Source organism: Cricetulus griseus (genome assembly GCF_003668045.3).
Source record: "Cricetulus griseus strain 17A/GY chromosome 1 unlocalized genomic scaffold, alternate assembly CriGri-PICRH-1.0 chr1_0, whole genome shotgun sequence".
Classification (NCBI taxonomy): Eukaryota; Metazoa; Chordata; class Mammalia; order Rodentia; family Cricetidae; genus Cricetulus; species Cricetulus griseus.
Window position 1 is genome coordinate 59,066,168 of NW_023276806.1, and position 20,236 is coordinate 59,086,403.

The following is a 20,236-nucleotide window of genomic DNA, read 5'->3' on the forward strand; positions in this document are numbered from 1 at the left end:
AACTCTTGCCTATTAGAATTTAGCTACTTATAGAATGCAAAAAAGCTAATAGACAGTGATGATATGTACAAGAAGAAGCATAGAGCTAGGGAATGTAGGAATGACCCTGTTCTCAGAGTCAAGCTACAATATCTTGAGAATGCTGCCTAATCCAAGAAATGAAGGATCAGTCAGCTCTCTCAGTGTTTGTCACCATATCTTATGGTTTTAGATTTTTACTTCCAAATTATCACTTCAGTTGAGACAGAATTCAATGAAATGGGAATTCAAACAACAGTGACTAAATCAGGATTATGGAATTTCCTGCTGTCTTGAAGTAAAGGAACCAGTTTTCTTGGTCTTAGCGGACTTCATTCATTTAACAGTCAATTTCTCTGGGAAATGTGAGTATTGTCAGCCTTTCCCTCCACATTCCAATGCGTTCTTTCACCCATAACTTGAATTTCTTAGGCATGAGCTATACCAGAGTCAAAGGAATGCTAGAAAACCATGACCAAAGAAGACCTTGTCTACCCATCTTTTTACTTGTGACAGAAGCAGCCAGTGAGTATCTGTTGGCTGCCATGGCCTATGACCGCTATGTGGCCATTTGCCGCCCTCTTCAGTATCCAGTTCTCATGAGTGTGAAGGTCTGTGTCTGCTTAGCGACTGGCTCCTGGCTCTGTGGCCTGGTCAATTCTGTGACTCACACAACACTGATAGCCACACTCACTCTGTGTGGACCCAATCAGATCAATCACTTTCTCTGTGACATCCCACTGCTCCTGAAGCTCTCCTGCTCAGACACCTCTGTCAATGAGTCTGTGCTCCACGTGGCCAGTGCCACCATTGGCCTGAGCACCTGCCTGTTCACTGCAGGCTCCTATGTGCTCATCATCTCTGCCATCCTTAGATGATGATGATGCCCTCTACCTGGATAGAAGAAAGGGGTAGAAGGGAAGCCTTCTCCACTGGTGCTTCCCCCTCACTGTGGGGGTGGTTTTCTTTGGAACAGCCAACTTCAACTATGACAGGGAAGGCTACTCCCTAGACATGGACGTCTTAGTGTCTGTGTTGTGACTCCCATCTTTAATCCCATCATCTACAGCCTAAGAAACAAGGTCAAGGGCAGTCTGAGGAAGCTTACTAGAAAACATGGATTCTCTGGTGAGATAATATTTTTTTCTGAGAACATTGTTAGTTGTGGAAGAAGATGAACATTCCATGCAGTTTTACAGTGCTTTCTCCACTTAGTCCCTCTTCACAGCTGTTTTGCCCCATCCCGTGAGGACAAACGTTCCATTCCACACACTGATCTCATGTACCCTGCCAATGAACTGGTGTTCCAGAGTGCTTTCAACACTGGACCCCAAAGGCCCTATCCATTAGCTATTACTTATGTTTCCTGAAAAAACTTCAGCTCTGGGAAACTGCTCATCTATTTTATGTCCTTGTGAATTTGTATATTTTGTGCTTTTAAGGTCAATGTAAATATATAATAAATACATGGCATTTTCTGTCTTTTTTTTTAACCTTTGGTACAATGTGTTCAGTCTTCACCCACGTTGTAATGTGTATCAGAACTTCACTCCTTTATATGCCAAGCCATATTCTATCGTACAGTTACATAACATTGTTCCACCTGTTCCTCTGAGAAAATTCCCTTCCCAGACTAGGCTTCATTTCTTGGTTAGTCTAGAATCTAGCAAGCTCCCAAGACCCAGCTCTTAGAATCTTAGATTACAGGGGTTCATGGGGCTTTGCTTGCTTTGTGGGTACTGGGATCTTAACTATGGTCCTCATAATTGTGTAGCTCAGAAAGTAACCAACTCAATAGTTTCAGGATGTACCTGAAACAGACCAGATTTACCAGGCCCCTCCCTCTCCAAGCATACGTAATCTGTAAAGAATGCTGAAAGTCTGGGAGAGGCTTGGACTAGAATTGTCTGGAAGAAGCAGAAATTGGCCAAGCTGCTTGGAAGAGACTCAGATCACATGTGGTGCCTTAAAGAGACACCCTCTGCCCCAGTGTGCTTTCTTTTGCTGTGATAAAGCACCATGATCAAAGTCAACTTGGGAGGGTTTATTTGGCTTACATGTTCCAATCATAGTCTACCACAACAGAAGTCAAGGCAGGAACATGGGGCAGGAGCCTGGGGCCAGGAACGTGGAGGCAGGAACTGAAAGAGGGGACATAAAGGAACACTGTTTACTAGTTTGCTTCTCATGGCTTGCTCAGTTACCATCCCCAATAAGCTGGACCCTCCCACATTAATCAAGAAAATGTCCCACAAACATGCCTGCAGGCTATCTTATACATGCATTTTCTCAGTTGGGGTTCCCTCTTCCCAGATGACTCTAGCTTGTGTCAAAAACCAAACCTAACCAGCACATTCTCTGGACAGCTGATCTGCTTGTGTGCTATACCATGCTTTCTAGTTTTCCAGCTTTTGTGAGCTGTTGCCTATGGTGGGTGGACTTTTGGTGGTGCAGCTGTCTTTGAATAATTTCTGTTCTTGTAACTAACTCCTCTCCATACTGTTGAAAATAGTCCCCCTGCCCCACCTCAAAAATTCATTGGTTCACCAACTTAGACTTGGGTGACACCTTTATTTTGTCTATTGTCAGGAATAGTGTCACACAACAGCAGTTCTTGGCACGGTGCTGCTTTGATTCAGGGTGTATTATCCATCCATGAAGCCTCTCTGGGAACCTCACAGACAAGCTCAGAGGTGTGTCTCCTAGGTGACTCCAAAGCCAGTCAAGTTGACAATGAAGATTAACTTTCACAGATGATCAATGCTGTCTATTTTAATTTAAAAAATGATGCAATAAAAAATGCAGTATTTTCAGACTCATAGCTCTCTCCCTGATTGTGTCCAGTAAAGCCATTTGATAACTGTGATTTCTTTCCTTTAAACTTTACAGGAGTAAGCAGTGTCAATACTGTTTTATGAACAATGAAAAGACAAGGAATTGGGCATAATGGTGCTGTTAAGAAGGAGCAGAAGTCTTCTACCCAAAAAAGCTGCCCTGCTGGGATTTATTAAAAGCTAAGAGAGCAGCTATGCTGTTAGAACTATGGCCATATGCACACCCAACTGCAGGATGCATAGCATTAAGTCTAGATCCATAGCTCTTGGCCATGGCTGCTAGTCACCTGTACATTGGAGAAACCAATCAAATGAGCCTATGTGCTTGGGTGGAGGACAGACAGGCCTTCAGGCTTTAACCACCAATAATCCTAACAATATATTTAGGACTGAAATTCACTAACAAATGTCCCAAAAGAGATAGGAAGCTGTTCTCATTGCATGTTGGGAAAAGATGATTTTTTTCATGACCTTAATGAATGCACAAGAGAGTTAATTGTACTTCATTTCCACTGCTTCTATTTAGACTGTTGCCCTTGTATTTGTGTGCTAATGCGTTCGAGACAGTTACTGAGAGAGAGATTAGCCAGGCTGCTCCCTAAAGGTTAGTGTGTGGACCTTTATAAGTCACCATTCAAGAAATGTGTAATATGGAGAAATCACAGGCTTTGACTCCTCCCTGAAGCAATGAGTGCGCAATAGGCAGACCTCAAGGATGCCGGGTCATCATGATGCATGAAGGTTAATGACCACTTCTACCAAAGCCCAATGTTGTGGAGGGCACGGATGCCCACTCACACCACAGCCAGAGACACGGGCTTTCAACAGGCGTCGGTGGTAAGCAGTTTGTTTATTAACTATCACACATGAGAAACACTCTGCCCAGCTCAGGATATCAACCCTGAAAAGCCAATTATGAAGCCTGGTACATATTTTTATCATCCTTTTCATGACATTTATATAATAGCAATAGTCTCAATATCATTTTTATGTAGGTCAGTTACTAAAGTAGCAATAATAAAGCCAGAATTGAAATGACACTAATTGTTTACTTAATATCTTAAGGGATGCCCGAATTCCTTAAATGAGATAATATGGTGGGAAATATACTCACAGTAAACAATGTATAATACAAAATACTAGTCTTACGATGAATCTGATAAACACAGTTGTGGTTATAATTTTCAGGGAAAGAAACATAAGGTCATATTCCTCCTTTAATTCATTATGCTTTGACAGTAGGAGCAGACAAAAATTTGTTTAAATAAAATGTAATTGAGTTTGCATAACACTTGTAATCAGAAACCTTTTTATTCACTCAGCCAAGGGCTCTTATGTTGATTTCAAAGCACACTGATCCTTGGGAAATATGCTGTGATCAGCTTGTTTGCTTAATAAAGCTCTGAAGTCTGCAAATTATTTTCTTGCCCTCCATCACTTTAGGAAAAAATTTCCTAGACTGGGTTATTTTCATTTTCTCAATCACTTATCTTCTGAGATGATTTGGTGATTGGGAAAGAGAGAAGAACTGTTTTGGCTTGGAAAAAGGCTGCCACCATTACATGGTCACTATGGGGGACTTGGCTCATAGACATTGAGCAGTAAGATGTCACTTGTGCCCATGGTGTCAAACTTATGTGTTCGAGAGCTGTTATATTTCTCAAGTGTTTTTTGAACCAAAATTGCTGAATAGGGCTAACCATTACAGTTCAACCCAGTTGTCTCCTTTCAACCTCTTTGTTCCTCCATGTGTTTGGTGGAAGAGTTTAATTAACTAAGTAATTAATTAATTCTCTCTGAGTGTGCATGTGTGCGTACACACACACACACAGAGAGAGAGAATACAGTGTGTGTGGAGATTAGGGGACAATTTGTGGAGATGGCTCCTCTCCTTTCACTGTTTGGATTCTGGGGGTCTTAACGTTAACCTGGGTAGTTAATTAATAGGCTTTGTACCTCAGGCTTTGCATCCTGGGAAGCTTCAGATAGGCATGGAGATCAGGCACCATCAGGAATATACAATTCCATGGTGGCAGGGTCAAGGACCCGAGGGGATCTCTCACAAAGAGGTGATTGGAAGCCACTTCCATACTCTGACATATGTATCCATTGGAAGGGACTCAAATTTGTTGTTGTTGTTGTTGTTTTAGGATCTATTCTCATTTATATGTATTGTATATCTGTGTGAGTGTATGCCACACGTGAGCGGATGCCCACAGAGGCCTGAAGTGGGTGTCGGATCTCCTAGAGCTGGAGTTACAAGTGGTTGTAAGCCATCCCACATGGGTGCTGGGAACTCTGGTACTCTTACCAAGTGCTCTTAACCACCAAGCCATCTCTCCAGCCCCACGAGGTAAATCTGAATATTAGTTCTGTCCTATCTAGGCTGTGAGCTTGTGTAGAAGTATAATTTCCCATAGAGTTGCCCTCTTCTAAATCCTGAGACTAAATACACTGGTTAAAAAGCAGCAGTATTTATCATGATTGAGATGGGCACTCAAGAAACCCATGCCCAGCTAGCACTCTGTGGTCGGCTGCCTAAAGATAAGGACCATTGATAGAAAGTACAACTGCTAATCGTTCCATTGTTTTTTATAGTTACAATTCTAAGAAATGAAAAGTGACTGATATAACCAATAACTTTATTTGTGTTTGTTTTGTTGTTATTGTTTAGGGGAAAGGATGGTGATTTGGTTGAGCTCTCAGAAATTTTGAAAAATTATAGGTTTTCCCTTATTTTCCACTCTTCTGTTTCCATCTTCCTTTCTTCTCCTTCCCCTATTCCCTTCCTTCCTTCCTGCCTCCTTCCTTTTTGTTCTCCCATTTCCTTCTTCCATGAAATGTTCTTAGAAAGACAGAATAATAGGTCAGATGGACTCTATAAAATTCCAGTCCCAGTAGTAGTCCTTGTGTAACGTTAAGCATGTTCATAAAGATAGACATTCAGCATAGCATCTGGTGCAGCATTAGTGTTCAATAAACAGTACCTACTATGCTGCTATACCATTGTTGTTGCCAGTCACCGGACTTGTAGAGAAGTCTGTGAGGGAAAGGACTGAGACCTTTTGTGTAAGTGTCTTATTTGATTTTTGCACATGCATATTAATACAAGTGATGGAAATACACACACCAAACAGGAGACGTAGCAGTATTTTCATGTTTGAGTGGGTGACAATTGATGAGGGTAATCACAAAGACTGCCTGATGGATAGGGTATGTTAAACAGGATCCAAATGGGAGACTAGCTACAAGTACAGGAGGATAGAGACACAGTGCCCCAATTTCCAGTGGAAATTTATTAAGAGACCAAAGCTGCACAAGTGAGAACAAAAAGGTCAGTTCATCATCCAACCACTAGCCATTTGAGATGGGAGGGGCCTCCGCCCACCTCGCCTGGTGGAAATGTTCCAAATTTACATATAAGGTTTAACAGATGCTCAACTACATGACATTCAAATATTTCATCTGGTCCAGCATGCTCATGTCATGTGACGGTGTACAAACAGTAACCCAGATCAAAGTGAAAGTAGTTTATATCCAAAGACGGTAAATCAAGTTGGCCAAAACACCTAAAATCTATCTAGATTTTCTTTTAGAAAAACTCTTCCTAATAGTGTGTGTCTGTGTGTGTAATAGAAAAGCAATTTTCTTAGTGCCATGAAAATTAAACTTAAAAATATTGATTTGCATGGCACAATCAGATATGAATAATATGTCATTTCCTTGTGTTCAACTGATTTAATCACCAAACAAATTACCTTGGCTTATTTTATGCCAGGTCTGTTTCCTTCAAGGACACAGACACCTACAATTAGCTGACAAAGCATTCTTGAGTGCTAGCACTGTTACCTAATTTGTGTCCCTACTCATCACCCAATTTGGAAGATCCCAGTTGAATTGCAGTATGTTAAACTAGATTTTTGTCATTCATTTGTTGAGTTCATCTTGTGGTTTTAATTGGATGTTTTGCAGTGGATCTATTTTAATGTTTAAAGGAAAACATACTTCTTTTAAACTGAATTCAAAAAGCTTTTTGTCAAGGGGTCCTTGTGTGTGTGTATAGATTGAGCCTAGGAGAACTCATTCTTTGTCTACTGTGAAATCTATCCTCCCCTCCTAGGAAGAGGAAGGTGATCACCATCAAGAAGGTTTCAGATGGAAATCTATCTGTGTGCAATGGAGTGTGGTTTCCAAGAGGTGCTCAACACCCCAGGGTCTCATACAAACTGCAGTGCCTATGGGGAGTTGTTCATAGAGGCTTCCCATGATGGTAAGTCACTGTTATTGCCATACACAAACAATATGAGGGTGAAGAATGTGGAAAATCTGGTAGATGTCACATCTCATGTTGTCCCCATCCACAAAAAATTAGAGTAGCCAATGAGATTAAAGAAAAAAACACCATCATTGTGTTTCTGCATCTACTGTATGTGTATATGAACGTGTATATTAAATGCTTTATGGGTATATTTCTCAAAGATTGCCTTCAATCCTTATTTGAAGTCATTTAAAACAAGCAGTGTATGTAGTTTCAAAGGCAATGGTTTGTTGTTGTTTTTAATCTCTGAGTATTAAAAACGTTCACTTTCATAATTTAGTTATGCACAAGTTATGTATCACTTGCTCTTTATAGTTTGCCTTCCACAAAGGTTTTCATTTCTTTCTATGAATAACCCTCAACATGCACCTACAAAAGGGGAGTAGAGAATTTATCAGTATTGTCAGTTAAGAAAATACGTGTTGCCAGGTGTGATGGCTCACTCCTTTAATCCCAGCACTTGGGAGGCAGAGGCAGGCGGGTCTCTGTGAGTTCCAGGTCTAGAAAGTCAATTCCCGGATAGCCAGGGCTGTTACAAAGAGAAACCCTGTCTCGAAAAAACAAAAAGAAAATGCATGCCCCAGTTCCAAGGAATTTAGATCTAGCCATGCAGCTGATAGAGAAAACAGAGAAGAGTGCAGTTGTAATAAACAGTGCACATAAAGCTTGTCTAAGAGGATGTGTGGTTCTCTGTACTCTGTATGCTGCTTTATGCTGGAGTGATGGCCACAGCTAACCTACAGGGATAGCACACCTATCTTGAAGTCTCTTTCTGGCATGCCTCTTACAACCATAATCCCTACAACTCAGGCGATTACAAGGCTCTCACCTTTGCCTTCTCTTCTTGCTCTGTCTTGTAAATTCATGACTTTAATAGTTCTCTTTAAGGCAATGACTCTCAGGTTTGTGTCTGAAAAAGATTAGCATGTCTCCCCAGTGGTGTGTGTGTGTGTGTGTGTGTGTGTGTGTGTAGGTAGGTAGGTAGGTAGGTAGGTAGGTAGGTAGGTAGGTAGGTATGTAGGTAGGTAGGGAAGTGTGCCATTGCCTATTGGGATACACAAGTATATACCCCATAGGAACTAGCATCAATATTACCCAACTCTCCACTCTCTCCCCTCCCCACACCTGCAGCAATTCTTTAATTTCTGTTTTAATAAATGACTCTGCCAATGGTTCAACCTGTCCAAATCAAGTCAGACCCTGACTATGTCCTAACCACCCACGAACTTTAAAAGTATTCCAAGCTTGGCTCCTCCTAACTATGGCTTCAGAGATTCTCTCCAAACTCCAAAGCCTGATAGACAACTCGAACTGCAGACCATTCCATGTTGTAGTTCTCAAATGACATTTCTGGATTAAAAACCTTAAGGTAATTTAAAAAAAAAAACCTCAAGGTACTCTGGGGCGGGTTTCCCAACTACATGTCCCTTTTGGGATAAAATGGAAGATTCTGTGCCTGGCTACACTTGTGTTTCTTGCCCATTTCCCAAAGTTGAAGATTTCCAAAAACCAAGCCCAGGTCCCTCCAAGGTGCCCTCACATTCCATGGCCATCTTACCTATTGCCATGCCAAAGGCTCGCTTTTAGACAGCCAAACATCTCCATTTCCTGACCCTCTCTGATATGAGAAGGAATATTTTCAGAGGTCTCTGCTGGATTATTATCTATCTGTTTTTATAAGAACCTTGCTCACAGAGTGGTTCTGACACAGTCTTTGCATCCCTGCCTTGTTCATTGGTTGACTCCTCAGGAGTAGCAAAAGGAGATTGTACTTGAAGCAAAAGCTCACCAGGCTTTTTAGAATTAGCTGTGGAATTTGATATCGACCAGTCAGGCTGACACACTAGCTCATTGCAATTAACAGAATGCCCCAGTGACCAGGGACGTGGTTAAGTGGCTGCAAACAGTACTCTACTGGTGACTCACGGAGAAGTTGTCTAGAATCCCAGAGACCTCTGGGGCCTTTCTTCTATACACCTGAATACAAAAGACTCTCTTGCCTTCAACTGGACAAACTCGGGCTGTCTATTTTACTTCTGGTTCCTGCTGTTAATATTTTCTGGGTCACTAACCTGTTGTCTTCTCACAAATGTGCCCAGTAAAATACCCACAGTACATGCCTACATTAGGAGGGTGGTGTCTGATTTAGTGCAGGGCTCATGGAATTACTGATGAGGTTTATGTCTCCAAATTAATCTCGATGAGGGAAGTAAGGTTCGTTTGTACCCACTTGAAAACAGAAGACATTAGGCAGGGAAGTGATTCAAATATAGTCACAGAAGTCTAGGGGAGGGAGGGGGCAAACTACTGAGCTCTCCCTGTGGGGAGGAAGTAGGGGGATGAGGAGAGTGGCAAATATTGAGGTCTTAGTCTAATCAATTAGGTTAGACTTGCATCTCATCAACCCGAAAAGAACACCGCATGAAAAACACCTCTTGCTTTTGTCTTCCCTTAAAAAAAAAAAGAATTATATTTTGTATAAAGTAAAATGGAAAAATCTATTTTCACAAGTTTCCAGTGCCAAGAATCAAACCCAGGGTCCCAGGCTTGTTCTACCACTGAAATACATCCCACATTTTTGTCCGTTTGTTTCATTTTTCTTGTTGTCATTAGTGTTTACTTACCTTTTCATTAGTTTGTCAACGAACAGTTTTCCTTATGGCTTCTTCATACATACTTACTTTCAGCTGGTTCTCTCCACACACGTGTATCTCTCTGCCTCCCTTTCTGGGGTGTACCCCCTACCCTGGGATTTCCCTGTCCAGCTCCATCTCTCCTGTGTGCTGTCGTCTTATCCCACTCCCTCTGTCTTTCATCCCTAGACCCCTTCCCAGTTCCCTGGCCTCCACTCTTATGTTCTCCCACACAGATACACGTATCTAACAATGAGGGGTAAGATTCCAACAGGAGTGAAAACGTACAGGATTTTTCTTTGTGATCTGGGGTTCCCTTGCTTGATATGTCTTCCAGTTCTATCCACTTTTCCCTGTGGCTGAATAAGATTTTTATTGTGTATCAGCACCAAATTTTCTTTACCCATTCATCCATTGGTAGACATCCAGGCTGGTTCAATTTCCCAGCTGGTGTGACTAGTATGGCAATGAACATGGCATGCAAGTACGTCTAGGTGGTATATAGAGTCCTGTGGGCATATGCCTGGGTGTAGTATAGCTAGGTCAAATGGCAGCTTCATTTTAGTTTTTTGAGAAGCCCTCACACTGATTCTTATAGTAGCTGCACCAATTTACAAACCCACTTAGAGTGAAGAAGTCTTCTTGCCCTACATCTTCATGTGTAGTTCCTTGCTTTCTTCCCTTCCCTTGGCCTTTTTTCTTTTTTCTGTTATATCCTACTAAGTCCATTTAGTGTTTTTTGCTTGGTTTGGTTTTCAGTTTTTTGAGACAGGGTTTCTCTGTGTAGCCCTGACTGTCCTGGAATTCACTCTGTATACAAGACTGGCCTCAAACTCACAAAGATCTGCCTGCCTTTGCCTCCCAAGTGCTGAGATTAAAGGTGTGTGCCACCACTGCCTGATGTCATTTAGTGTTGCTTATATATTTATGTTTTTACAGATGACCCTTTGGTATTGGATAGTCAATCAGGGGGGCTCATCCCTGGAGAAAACTGATTCTCTCAGCAGTCAATAATTGATTTCATGGCCAGGCGTTGGTGGCACACACCTTTAATCCCAGCACTCAGGAGGCAGAGGCAGGTAGATCTCTGTGAGTTTGAGGCCAGCCTGGTCTCCAGAGCTATTTCCAGGATAGGCTCCAAAGCTACACAGAGAAACCCTGTCTCAAAAAACCAAAGAAGAAGAAGAAGAAGAAGAAGAAGAAGAAGAAGAAGAAGAAGAAGAAGAAGAAGAAGAAGAAGAAGAAGAAGAAGAAGAAGAGCCTTCATTTGTAGCTCTTCATCTAAGAGTGAGGCCCTGTGAGAGTTCTCCCATACATGTTGGCATGTCAGTGGTGTTGTCATTGTGCAGCTCTCCTGTCATGTACAATCTCACAGAAGATGACCCACTCACTTATGTGTAAAATGAAAGCAAGAAGACCCTACAGTGCAGTGTGCTGAGGAGGAACACTAATCTGGCCTGTAGATGACTGAATTCTTGTGATTTTTTTTTTTTTTGGCAATGAAAATTCATGCCTTTTAGAGAAAAGTTAGATGTTTACAAGAAAGGACGATGATAATGGAGGGGTAGTATTGAGACTGTGAGACAATAAGCTTATAACAATGCAATCATTGGGGAATTAGTGTTGGCTTTCCCTGTGCTTCCACTTATTCTCACCTGTCATCAACCAACTAAGTTGGCTCACTTTAAGGTTAACCCCACAGGTGACCTCCCATCCAGACTCCTTTATGAGTCCTCAATGGAGATGGCTCTGGTTTAGAAACATGTTTGACAGTGCCTTCAGCACATTTATTCTGGATTCTTTGTTCTCTTTGTAGCTACGACTCTGTTTGGAATGAGCAATCAAACACACATCACAGAATTCATCTTCCTGGGATTTTCCAACCACTCCAGCCTACGGGGCTTCTTCTTCCTGATCTTCCTGGCCATTTACCTGACAACTCTCCTGGGGAACACGCTCATAATGTTGGCCACCAGAATCAGCCCCGCCCTCCACACTCCAATGTACTATTTCCTCAGCAACCTGAGCTTCTTGGACATCTGCTACACGTCCACCACCATTCCGGTCATGCTGGTCAATTTCTTCAGGGAGAAGAAGACCATCTCCTATGAGGGCTGTCTCTCCCAGATCTTCTTCTTTGTGACATGTGCTGGCACGGAGGGTGTTCTTTTGGCTGCCATGGCCTATGACCGCTATGTGGCCATTTGCCGCCCTCTTCAGTATCCAGTTCTCATGAGTGTGAAGGTCTGTGTCTGCTTGGTGACTGGCTCCTGGCTCTGTGGCCTGGTCAATTCTGTGACTCACACAACACTGACAGCCACACTCACCCTGTGTGGACCCAATCAGATCAGTCACTTTCTCTGTGACATCCCACTGCTCCTGAAGCTCTCCTGCTCAGACACCTCTGTCAATGAGTCTGTGCTCCACGTGGCCAGTGCCACCATTGGCCTGAGCCCCTGCCTGTTCACTGCAGGCTCCTATGTGCTCATCATCTCTGCCATCCTTAGGATTCCCTCTGCTCAGGGCAGGAAAAAGGCCTTCTCCACCTGTGCTTCCCACCTCACTGTGGTGGTGGTCTTCTTTGGAACAGCTAACTTCAACTATGACAGACCCAGGGAAGGCTACTCCTTGGACATGGATATCCTGGTGTCTGTGCTTTTCTGTGTTGTGACCCCCATGTTGAACCCTATCATCTACAGCCTGAGAAACAAAGAGGTCAAGGGTGTCCTGAGGAAACTTATTAAAAAGCATGACTTCTCTAGTGAGATCAACAACTAGATTATTTACCTGTCTTTTCTTTCTTTCCTTTTTGCCTAGTACACTAAAACATTTTTGAGTTCTTTGATAATTTTATACAATGTATTTTTATCATACTTTATCCCTCTTCTACCTTCTCCAAGATACACCCCTTTGCCCTACCTACCCAATTTTCTGTTCTCTTTTTCTTAATTTTTTAAAACACCCATCAAGTTCAATTTGTGCTGCCTATATATTCTTGGGTGTGTAGCCTTCCACTGGTGTGTGGTTGTCTTACCAAAGACCAAACTCTTAAAGAAAACTGGCTTTCCTTTTCCTGGAAGTTATCAGTTGCCAACAGCTCCTCGGCTAGGGGTAGTACTTTATGGCTGTGTTCCCTCACCATCCTGGGATCTCGGCTGTACTGAGCTTGCACAGATCTTGTGCATGCTGTCACAACCACTGTGAGTTCATGCAGTTTCCTAGCTATGTCCAGAAGACACTGTTTCCTTGTAGTCATCCACCACCTCTGACTCAGTCTGCTTCCTCTTCTGCAGTGATGGGAGGAGATGTGATACAAATGACTCACTTTTGTTGAGCATTCCAAAATCTCTAACTCTTTGCACCTTGACCAGTTATGGGTCTCTGTTTTAATCACCATGTACTAAAAATAGAAGTTTTTCTGGTGAGAGATATACTAATCTATGTCTATAATGGTAATTTAGAATTGTTTAATATTATATCCATGTATCAGACTGACAGTACTAGGTTCTCTCCTAGGGCCTAACACAGACCTAGCCACAGGTTCTTTGCCCAACAATGATTCTGTGAATGGGTTTTAACTTGTGAAACCGGACTTATATCCAATCAGAAATAGATTGGTTGTTCCCATAACATTTGTGCCACTATTGCAGCAGTTGGTATGTCTTTCCAGGCACGTTGTTTTCACAGCTCTCAGGGTTCACAAATAGGTAAATATTGAAGACTACTTTTACCTCCATGGCATGCACAGCATCTTCTGGCATTATTAAAATCGGCTGGTAGTGACGAAATTTCGAGGTCAATACTAGCTTGGCATCTCAATATTCTAAGACTCAAATATATGTTGTCTTCTACAATAGGTTTCCACTTTCAACTTCTTGAGGGTGATAAACAGCACTGGAAATTAATGTTTGGATTTCTATGGGACATCACTGGCCAAAAATTGCAAAAGAGATAGCACATTCCTGACACTGGGCTTTTATTTGTTAGCCTTTTATTGACATGTTTTAATTATACAAACTAATCCATTTCATTATGACTTCTTATGCATGCATGAAACAATGTTTGTTCATATATACCTCCTCCATGGTCTTGTCTCTTTTTTTACTTTTTCATTTCTTCTTGAGGCAGTGTTTCATGTACCTTAACTCACTATGTAGCCAAAGATGATCTTGAACCTCTAATCTTCCTACTCCATTTCTAGAGTGCCAATATTACAGGTAGGCATCATCATGCCCAGTATATGTAGATACTGGGATTGAACCCAGGGCTTTGTGTATGGTAAGCAGGTACTCTACCATTGTGTAACGATAAGTCTTTATGCCAGCCACCTGAACCCTGCCACCACGTGGGCATCCAAAATAACATACAGAGACTTATATTAGGTACAATGCTGCTGGCCATTGATTAGGATTTCTTAATCTATATATTTTATAAAGATTTATCTTATTGAGGATGCTGGCATAATGCATCCTCTTTCCAGGATCACATGGCAGCTCCACAGAGAAGAGAGGAGGAGGAAGAGAGTGATTTCCTGCTTGTCCCTGCTTATATTCTGAGTCTGCCTGATATGTCATTTCCTGCCTGGATAACAAGAATTCTCTTTACTACATTTCCCAGAATTCTCCTCCACTCCTAGTCCCTCCTAACTTGCTTCCCTTTTGGCCAACAGTACTTTATTTATCAACCAATAAGACAAACATACACAGAAGGACATCCCCCATCACCTACACCTAATAGGCTACATCCCTAGCCTCTATAACCATTTCTATCTCCCTTATTCCTCTCATTCCTGTCTCCCCATTCCAAATATGAAATAAAATATGTGATAGTTGTCATTACAAGCATGTCTTACTTCTCTTAATATAATGGTCTCCTGTTCAATTCATTTTCCAGAAAACAGAGAATTTCATTCTTCATTTCTGATTAAAACTCCATTGTGTATATATGCACCATGTTTTCTTTATCTATTCATCTGTTGGGCATCTACGCTAATTCCACAACTTGGCTCTTTGAATAGTGCTATAATAAACACTTGGTATATTTTAAAAAGTTTAAGTAACCCAAATCTAGTTGTGACTATATTGTCAGAAGCTGTGAAACTTATCATATGGAAGTTCTATTTTTAAGTTTTTGAGGAATCTTCATCCTAATTTCCATTGATGATGGATTGATTAACATTCCTAGCAATGGTGTATAAGGTTTCTTTTCCCTCTTCACTCTTGACAGTATGTTATTTTATTCCTTGTTTTTTTCTTGATTCTAAACCATCCTTACTGGATATGATGAGATATTATTATAGCTTTCATTTGTAGTTCTCTATTGGCTAAATACATGAAATTTGTACTTCTTTATTTGAAAGTGTCGGTTCAGTTCATTTGCCCATTTATTGATTGGCTTATTTAGTTTTGAGGGCTGGGTGTTTTAGTTCTTTATATATCATGGATATTAATCCTTTGTCAGATGAATGACTTGTGAAGATATTCTCTAATTCTGTTGTCTGTCTCTTCAACCCCTAAAGTGGGGCACAATTAATGTGTACCTCAAATGAGTCAGACCAAGTTTGAAGAACAGATGTTTTAATAGGAAAGTACTCACGCAATGAGTCAGTCCTCTAAAGCAGGCAAACCATGGAACAGAGAGAGAGAGAGAGAGAGAGAGAGAGAGAGAGAGAGCTGCCTGCGTGCGACCCTCATATTTAAGGTCTTGCTACATCACTGACCATGCCCTAGTGTGTGTGGTCTGTGTCACCTGTACCAGCCCCCAAGAGGGCATGGCTAACATTTCCCCTACAACTCCCCTTTTAGTACAAAAGAGGATTAAACTTAATGGTATAAATTATCTATCATTAATAATCATAAGGGTAAATCACACAAAGTTATAATAATCTACTAATGTCACATCTTCACTATAACTATTCCAACTAAACCTTAAAGTCATCTGAAAGAGATGTCCAAGCTTGAACACTTCCTTCCAAACCCAACCTTAAACAATAGGAAACTAGCCCTAACTAGGTGTCAACAGTGGGGAAAGGGGGCATAGTATTCTCCATGCTACTTCCTGCTGAACTGGCACGATGACAACCTCATGGGGTCCTGTGGGGAAAGAAAATGTTAGTGTAGTGAAAGTCCTGAATGGGTTATATCCAGTCCATGTTTGGTGGGAGATGCTTGATTAAAGGTTCAGGTTGAAGTCTTTATCTTATTTGAAGTTCTTGTGTTGATTGAAGTCAGTACCCAAAGTTCTGGCTGGAGTGTCAGTTGAAACTAAGCAAGTTGGATCCAATGTACTCGAAGAGGTGTGGGCCATTTTGTTTCCAGAGCATCCAGGGATTGCTGTCAGGCAGGTCTTCATTGGCTGTGTGGTACTCAAACATAAATGTTAGCAGAAAAATGTTTGCTTGTAGATGTATGCATACCCTGAAAGGCAACCATGGGAAAATAAGAATTATGAAAGGGTGTACACCTTGAGAGAAAAAGCCAAGAAAAGACAAATGACAGTCCCTAATCTTTCTCCTTTTCTGTATTATATCAATGGTTTCTTGAATTAGTACAGAAATTCTTAAGCTTATTTTAACAATATGCTTGGATTTAGAGGAGAAAAGCCAAATACAACTCTAAAACCAGAATTGTATTCTGTATTATCAGGAACAAATTCTGCAGTCTCAATGTGTAACATGACTCTCTCTGCATGATGGCGGAGGTCCTTCTGTGTATATGATTGTCTTATTGGTTGCTAAATAAAGTACTGTTTGCCAATAGGAAAACAAGATAGGTGGCACTAGGAATGAAGGAGGATTCTGGGAAAGGTAGTAGAAAGTGCAGAGTCACCATGTGAGCCCAGAAGACAGGACACTTGTTGCTGGCATCCAATAAGATAAGTCTTATAAAATGTATAGATTTATGATAATTAAGACTGAGCTAGCAGATGAGAAATCCTAGTCATTGGCCAAGCAGCAATTGTACCTAATATAAGTCTCTGTGTGTTACTTGGGACCATAACGTGGCGGCAGGCGGAACTCGGATGGCCTGGCAGAAAGAGTCCACATGGCAGTGGGGCTTGGGTGGTTTTGGTGGACTTATTGTTACAAATCCCTAGCCATTTCTTTTACCTTCAGAAGTTGTTTGATTAGTTATGCATATGCCAAGTCTTGCTCTTCTTCTCTAAACTATCAGAGTTCTATTCAAGCCCATGCCTGCATCCTTATCTTGAAAATTCTTTTTTCTGTTTTCCTTGAGTAGATTCAAATCTTCAGATTTTACACTGGGGCATTTGGTTTATCTTGAACTAGTTCTTGTAGATAAATATCTAGTCTCAGACTTTAATATGTGGGTATCCAGTGCCTCTTTATGGCACCTTTGTAGAAAATTGGGTATCTATAGCTGCGGGGACTTATTTCTGAATTGTCTATTCTGCTCCATGGGTCTGTTTGTGGCAATACCATGTTGGTTTTGTCACTATAGCTGTGGTAGTTTGAATGAGAATGATCCCCATTGGCTCATAAATTTGAAGCTGAGTCACCAGGGAGTGGCATTATTTGAAAGGATTAGGAGGTGAGGCCTTGTTGGAGGAAGTGTGTCACTGGAGGTGGGCTTTGAGGTTTTCAAAATCCCAAGCCAGACCCAGTGGCTCTCTCTTCCTTCTGCCTGCTAATCTGGATGCAGAACTCTCAGGTACCTCTCCAGCTCCATGTTTGCCTGCATGCTGCTATGCTTCATGCTGTGTACTAAAACTCTGAAACTATAAGCGAACCCCAAATAAATGTTTTCTTTAATAACTGTTGCTGTGACCATGGTATCTCTTCGCAGCAATAGAATACTAAGACAATAACACTGCAAGGAATTTGAATTTATATATTGTGATGCCTCTCACGTTGCTCTTTTGGCTTAGAATTGGTTTGGCTAACCAGCTTTCTTTGTGTTTCCAAAATGAATGTCATGATTATTTTGTCTATTTCAAATATATATATATATATATATAATTATTATATATATTTTATATATTATATATATTTATATATATTTGTATATAATATATATTATACACATATATATAATATATATATTATCTTGTTGTTCCATTTGCTATTATACAGTGGCCTTATATCTCTTCTGATTAATTTTGGCTCGATGTCTGCTCTGTGAGACGAGTATTCTACCCCACCTTACTTTCAGATCCTATTAGTCTGAAATATTACTTCCCATCCTTTAACTTTCAGTCTGGGTGGGTCTTTGCCTATCAGTACATGGGTGTTTCTTGCAAGTACAAACAACTGGGTCTTATTTTTATTGAACTTTTTGGCTGATTTGAGGACTCTGTTCTTTTGTTCCTACCATAGCAATCTTAGAGACTGCATGCACATTCTCATTTGTCTCTTATATTTTTACTTATTTTATTTGTATTTATTTATTTATTTATTTGGGGGCATACACATTCTACAGTGCATTGTGAAAGTCAGGGGACATCTTTCAGGAGTCTCCTTCTTCCACTCTCTTCGCAGGGATGAAATTCAGTTCTTCAGGCTTGACAACAAGCACTTTCACCGAGTCGTCTCACCCATCTCACCCATATTGATCTCTCACCTTAACTGTGTTTGTTAGTGGGCCAGCCAGACTGTGTGTCTATAGAACTCACCAAGGCTTTCCTTTGCTCTTCTGGGAGAGTCCCACCTGCTATGGGTTTCTTCTCTCCCCCACCACGTTATTTAGTGCCTGATGTTAGGGGTCCTTTGATTGGTTTTTTAGATTTGTCTGGTTTCTGTCTACTGTTCACTACTGCTGTTCTGAGCCTTTCCATCTGCTTAATGGTCTATTTCAGACTCCTGGATGTATAAGAAAATTGTAGGTGCTCTTAATCCACTGTCTCCCTTCTCTGAATTCTAGATAGTTTTTCACACTCTGGAGATGTCCTCAATTTAAGATAACCAAGAATGTTTAAGCTATAATTATAACAATGATCATTGTATAGAGTGAGTATATCGACAACTGCACATACTAGGACAGACAATAACACCTGCGCTCATTAGTTTGCAGGTTGTATATATCACATGTTCTGTGTCCTCCAGTCCTTTTAGAATATTTGCACCATTTTCTCCCTAAAACCCTATATTATAATTCTTTCCAATTTTTCCAATTTTGCTGCCACCACTAGTATGTGTGAAAGTTATAACAAATGTAATTTTGGGTTGTGTTTCCATGAAGTCTTTATTGCACGCCTATGAAAAAACCTATGTCTGTATGCTGGGTGTGTTGATAGTGCTATCGTATCAGTGAAATACTATGTGCCTTGTGGATCTGACTTCTTTCACTTAGAATGATGTTTGCAAGTTTCATCCATACTAGGCTGGGGTTGCAGATCAGGCCCTGATGGCCAATAATCATCTAAAATAGTTTTATTATTTTGTTTTGTTCTTTATTTTATAGTTTATTCTAAAAACACTTGTAAATGAGAAATGTTTTTTTAAGATTTAGTGTGGTGTGTGTGTGTGTGTGTGTGTGTGTGTGTGTGTGTGTGTGTGTGTGTGTGTGTGTGTTAAGGTGCCTCTGAAGGCTGGAGGTGTCAGATCCCCTTGGAACTATGTTTACAGGTAGCTATAAACCACCCAATATGATGCTGAGACCCAGAGTCCGGTCTTCTGGAAAATTAGCACACATTCTTGACTGCTGAGCCACCACATGTATAAAAACCAAGGTATTAATGAGATTGTTGGGCTTTAGAGACATGACTTTTAGCGTGGCTTGATGTTTTTATTTTTATTTTTGTTCAGTAAAATACTGCAAGACTTAAAACCTTATAGGCTTTTTCTCCACGTGTACTCCACACAGCTGCTCGATGACTCTGGCTTCCTCTCCTTTAGACTCCATCCACAGCATGTAATAGAACCAGCAGGTCAGGAGAAACAAAGGGACCAAAAGTCAGGGTGGGTAATGGCATAGTTGGTACTGGCAGTGAAGTCAGAAACATTGTGTCCAGATGAACAGTCCTTACTAGGAAAGATACGGCTCTAAGACAGCAGGCATACTGCAGTACTGTAGTTGCAGATGCCTGTCTAAGTAAGAACACATCTGTACTTACATCCTCTCTCTAATGTAAGGGGAAGCCAGCCTCATGGTTTTAGCAGCCCACCACCTCTTAGCAAAAATCTGGAAGTGAACTTCATTTACCAATGTCCCAAAAGAGATAGGAAACTGATCTCCTCACTGCAGACTTGGGAAAGATGATTGCCAAGACCTTAATGAATCCAAGAGAGACTTGCTCTCCATTTCTCCAATTTCTATTCCGGCAGTTGCCCTTGAGTTGTGCTTGCACAGCCAGGAGTCCCAGAACAGCTGCTCAGAGGCAGATTAGATGGGATGCTCCCAAAAGGCTGGTCCTTTATAAATGGCCATTCTGGAAAAGTGAATTGTGGAGAAAGCAAAGGATTTCCAACTCCCGTG

The 20,236-nt window shown here is 41.1% G+C and overlaps 1 protein-coding gene and 1 pseudogene across 1 annotated transcript; both read left to right on the forward strand.

Annotated features, from left to right (window-relative positions):
- The first annotated feature begins 452 nt into the window (after nucleotides 1–452).
- Nucleotides 453–1,388, forward strand: LOC100773809 (annotated as a pseudogene).
- A 5,640-nt stretch (nucleotides 1,389–7,028) lies between these two features.
- Nucleotides 7,029–12,581, forward strand: LOC100774104 (olfactory receptor 1052). The gene is made up of 2 exons (XM_027393523.1): nucleotides 7,029–7,122; nucleotides 11,620–12,581. The coding sequence occupies exons 1-2, from the start codon at nucleotides 7,029–7,031 to the stop codon at nucleotides 12,579–12,581; spliced, it is 1,056 nt and encodes a 351-aa protein (XP_027249324.1).
- The last annotated feature ends 7,655 nt before the right edge of the window (nucleotides 12,582–20,236 follow it).

What these genes read in the sequence shown, in the direction of transcription:
- LOC100774104 (XM_027393523.1), top strand. Translation starts at nt 7,029, where the DNA reads ATGGAGTGTGGTTTCCAAGAGGTGCTCAACACCCCAGGGTCTCATACA. An exon ending in CATAGAGGCTTCCCATGATG is followed by an intron (nt 7,123 to 11,619) that starts GTAAGTCACTGT and finishes TTCTCTTTGTAG; the next exon opens with CTACGACTCTGTTTGGAATG.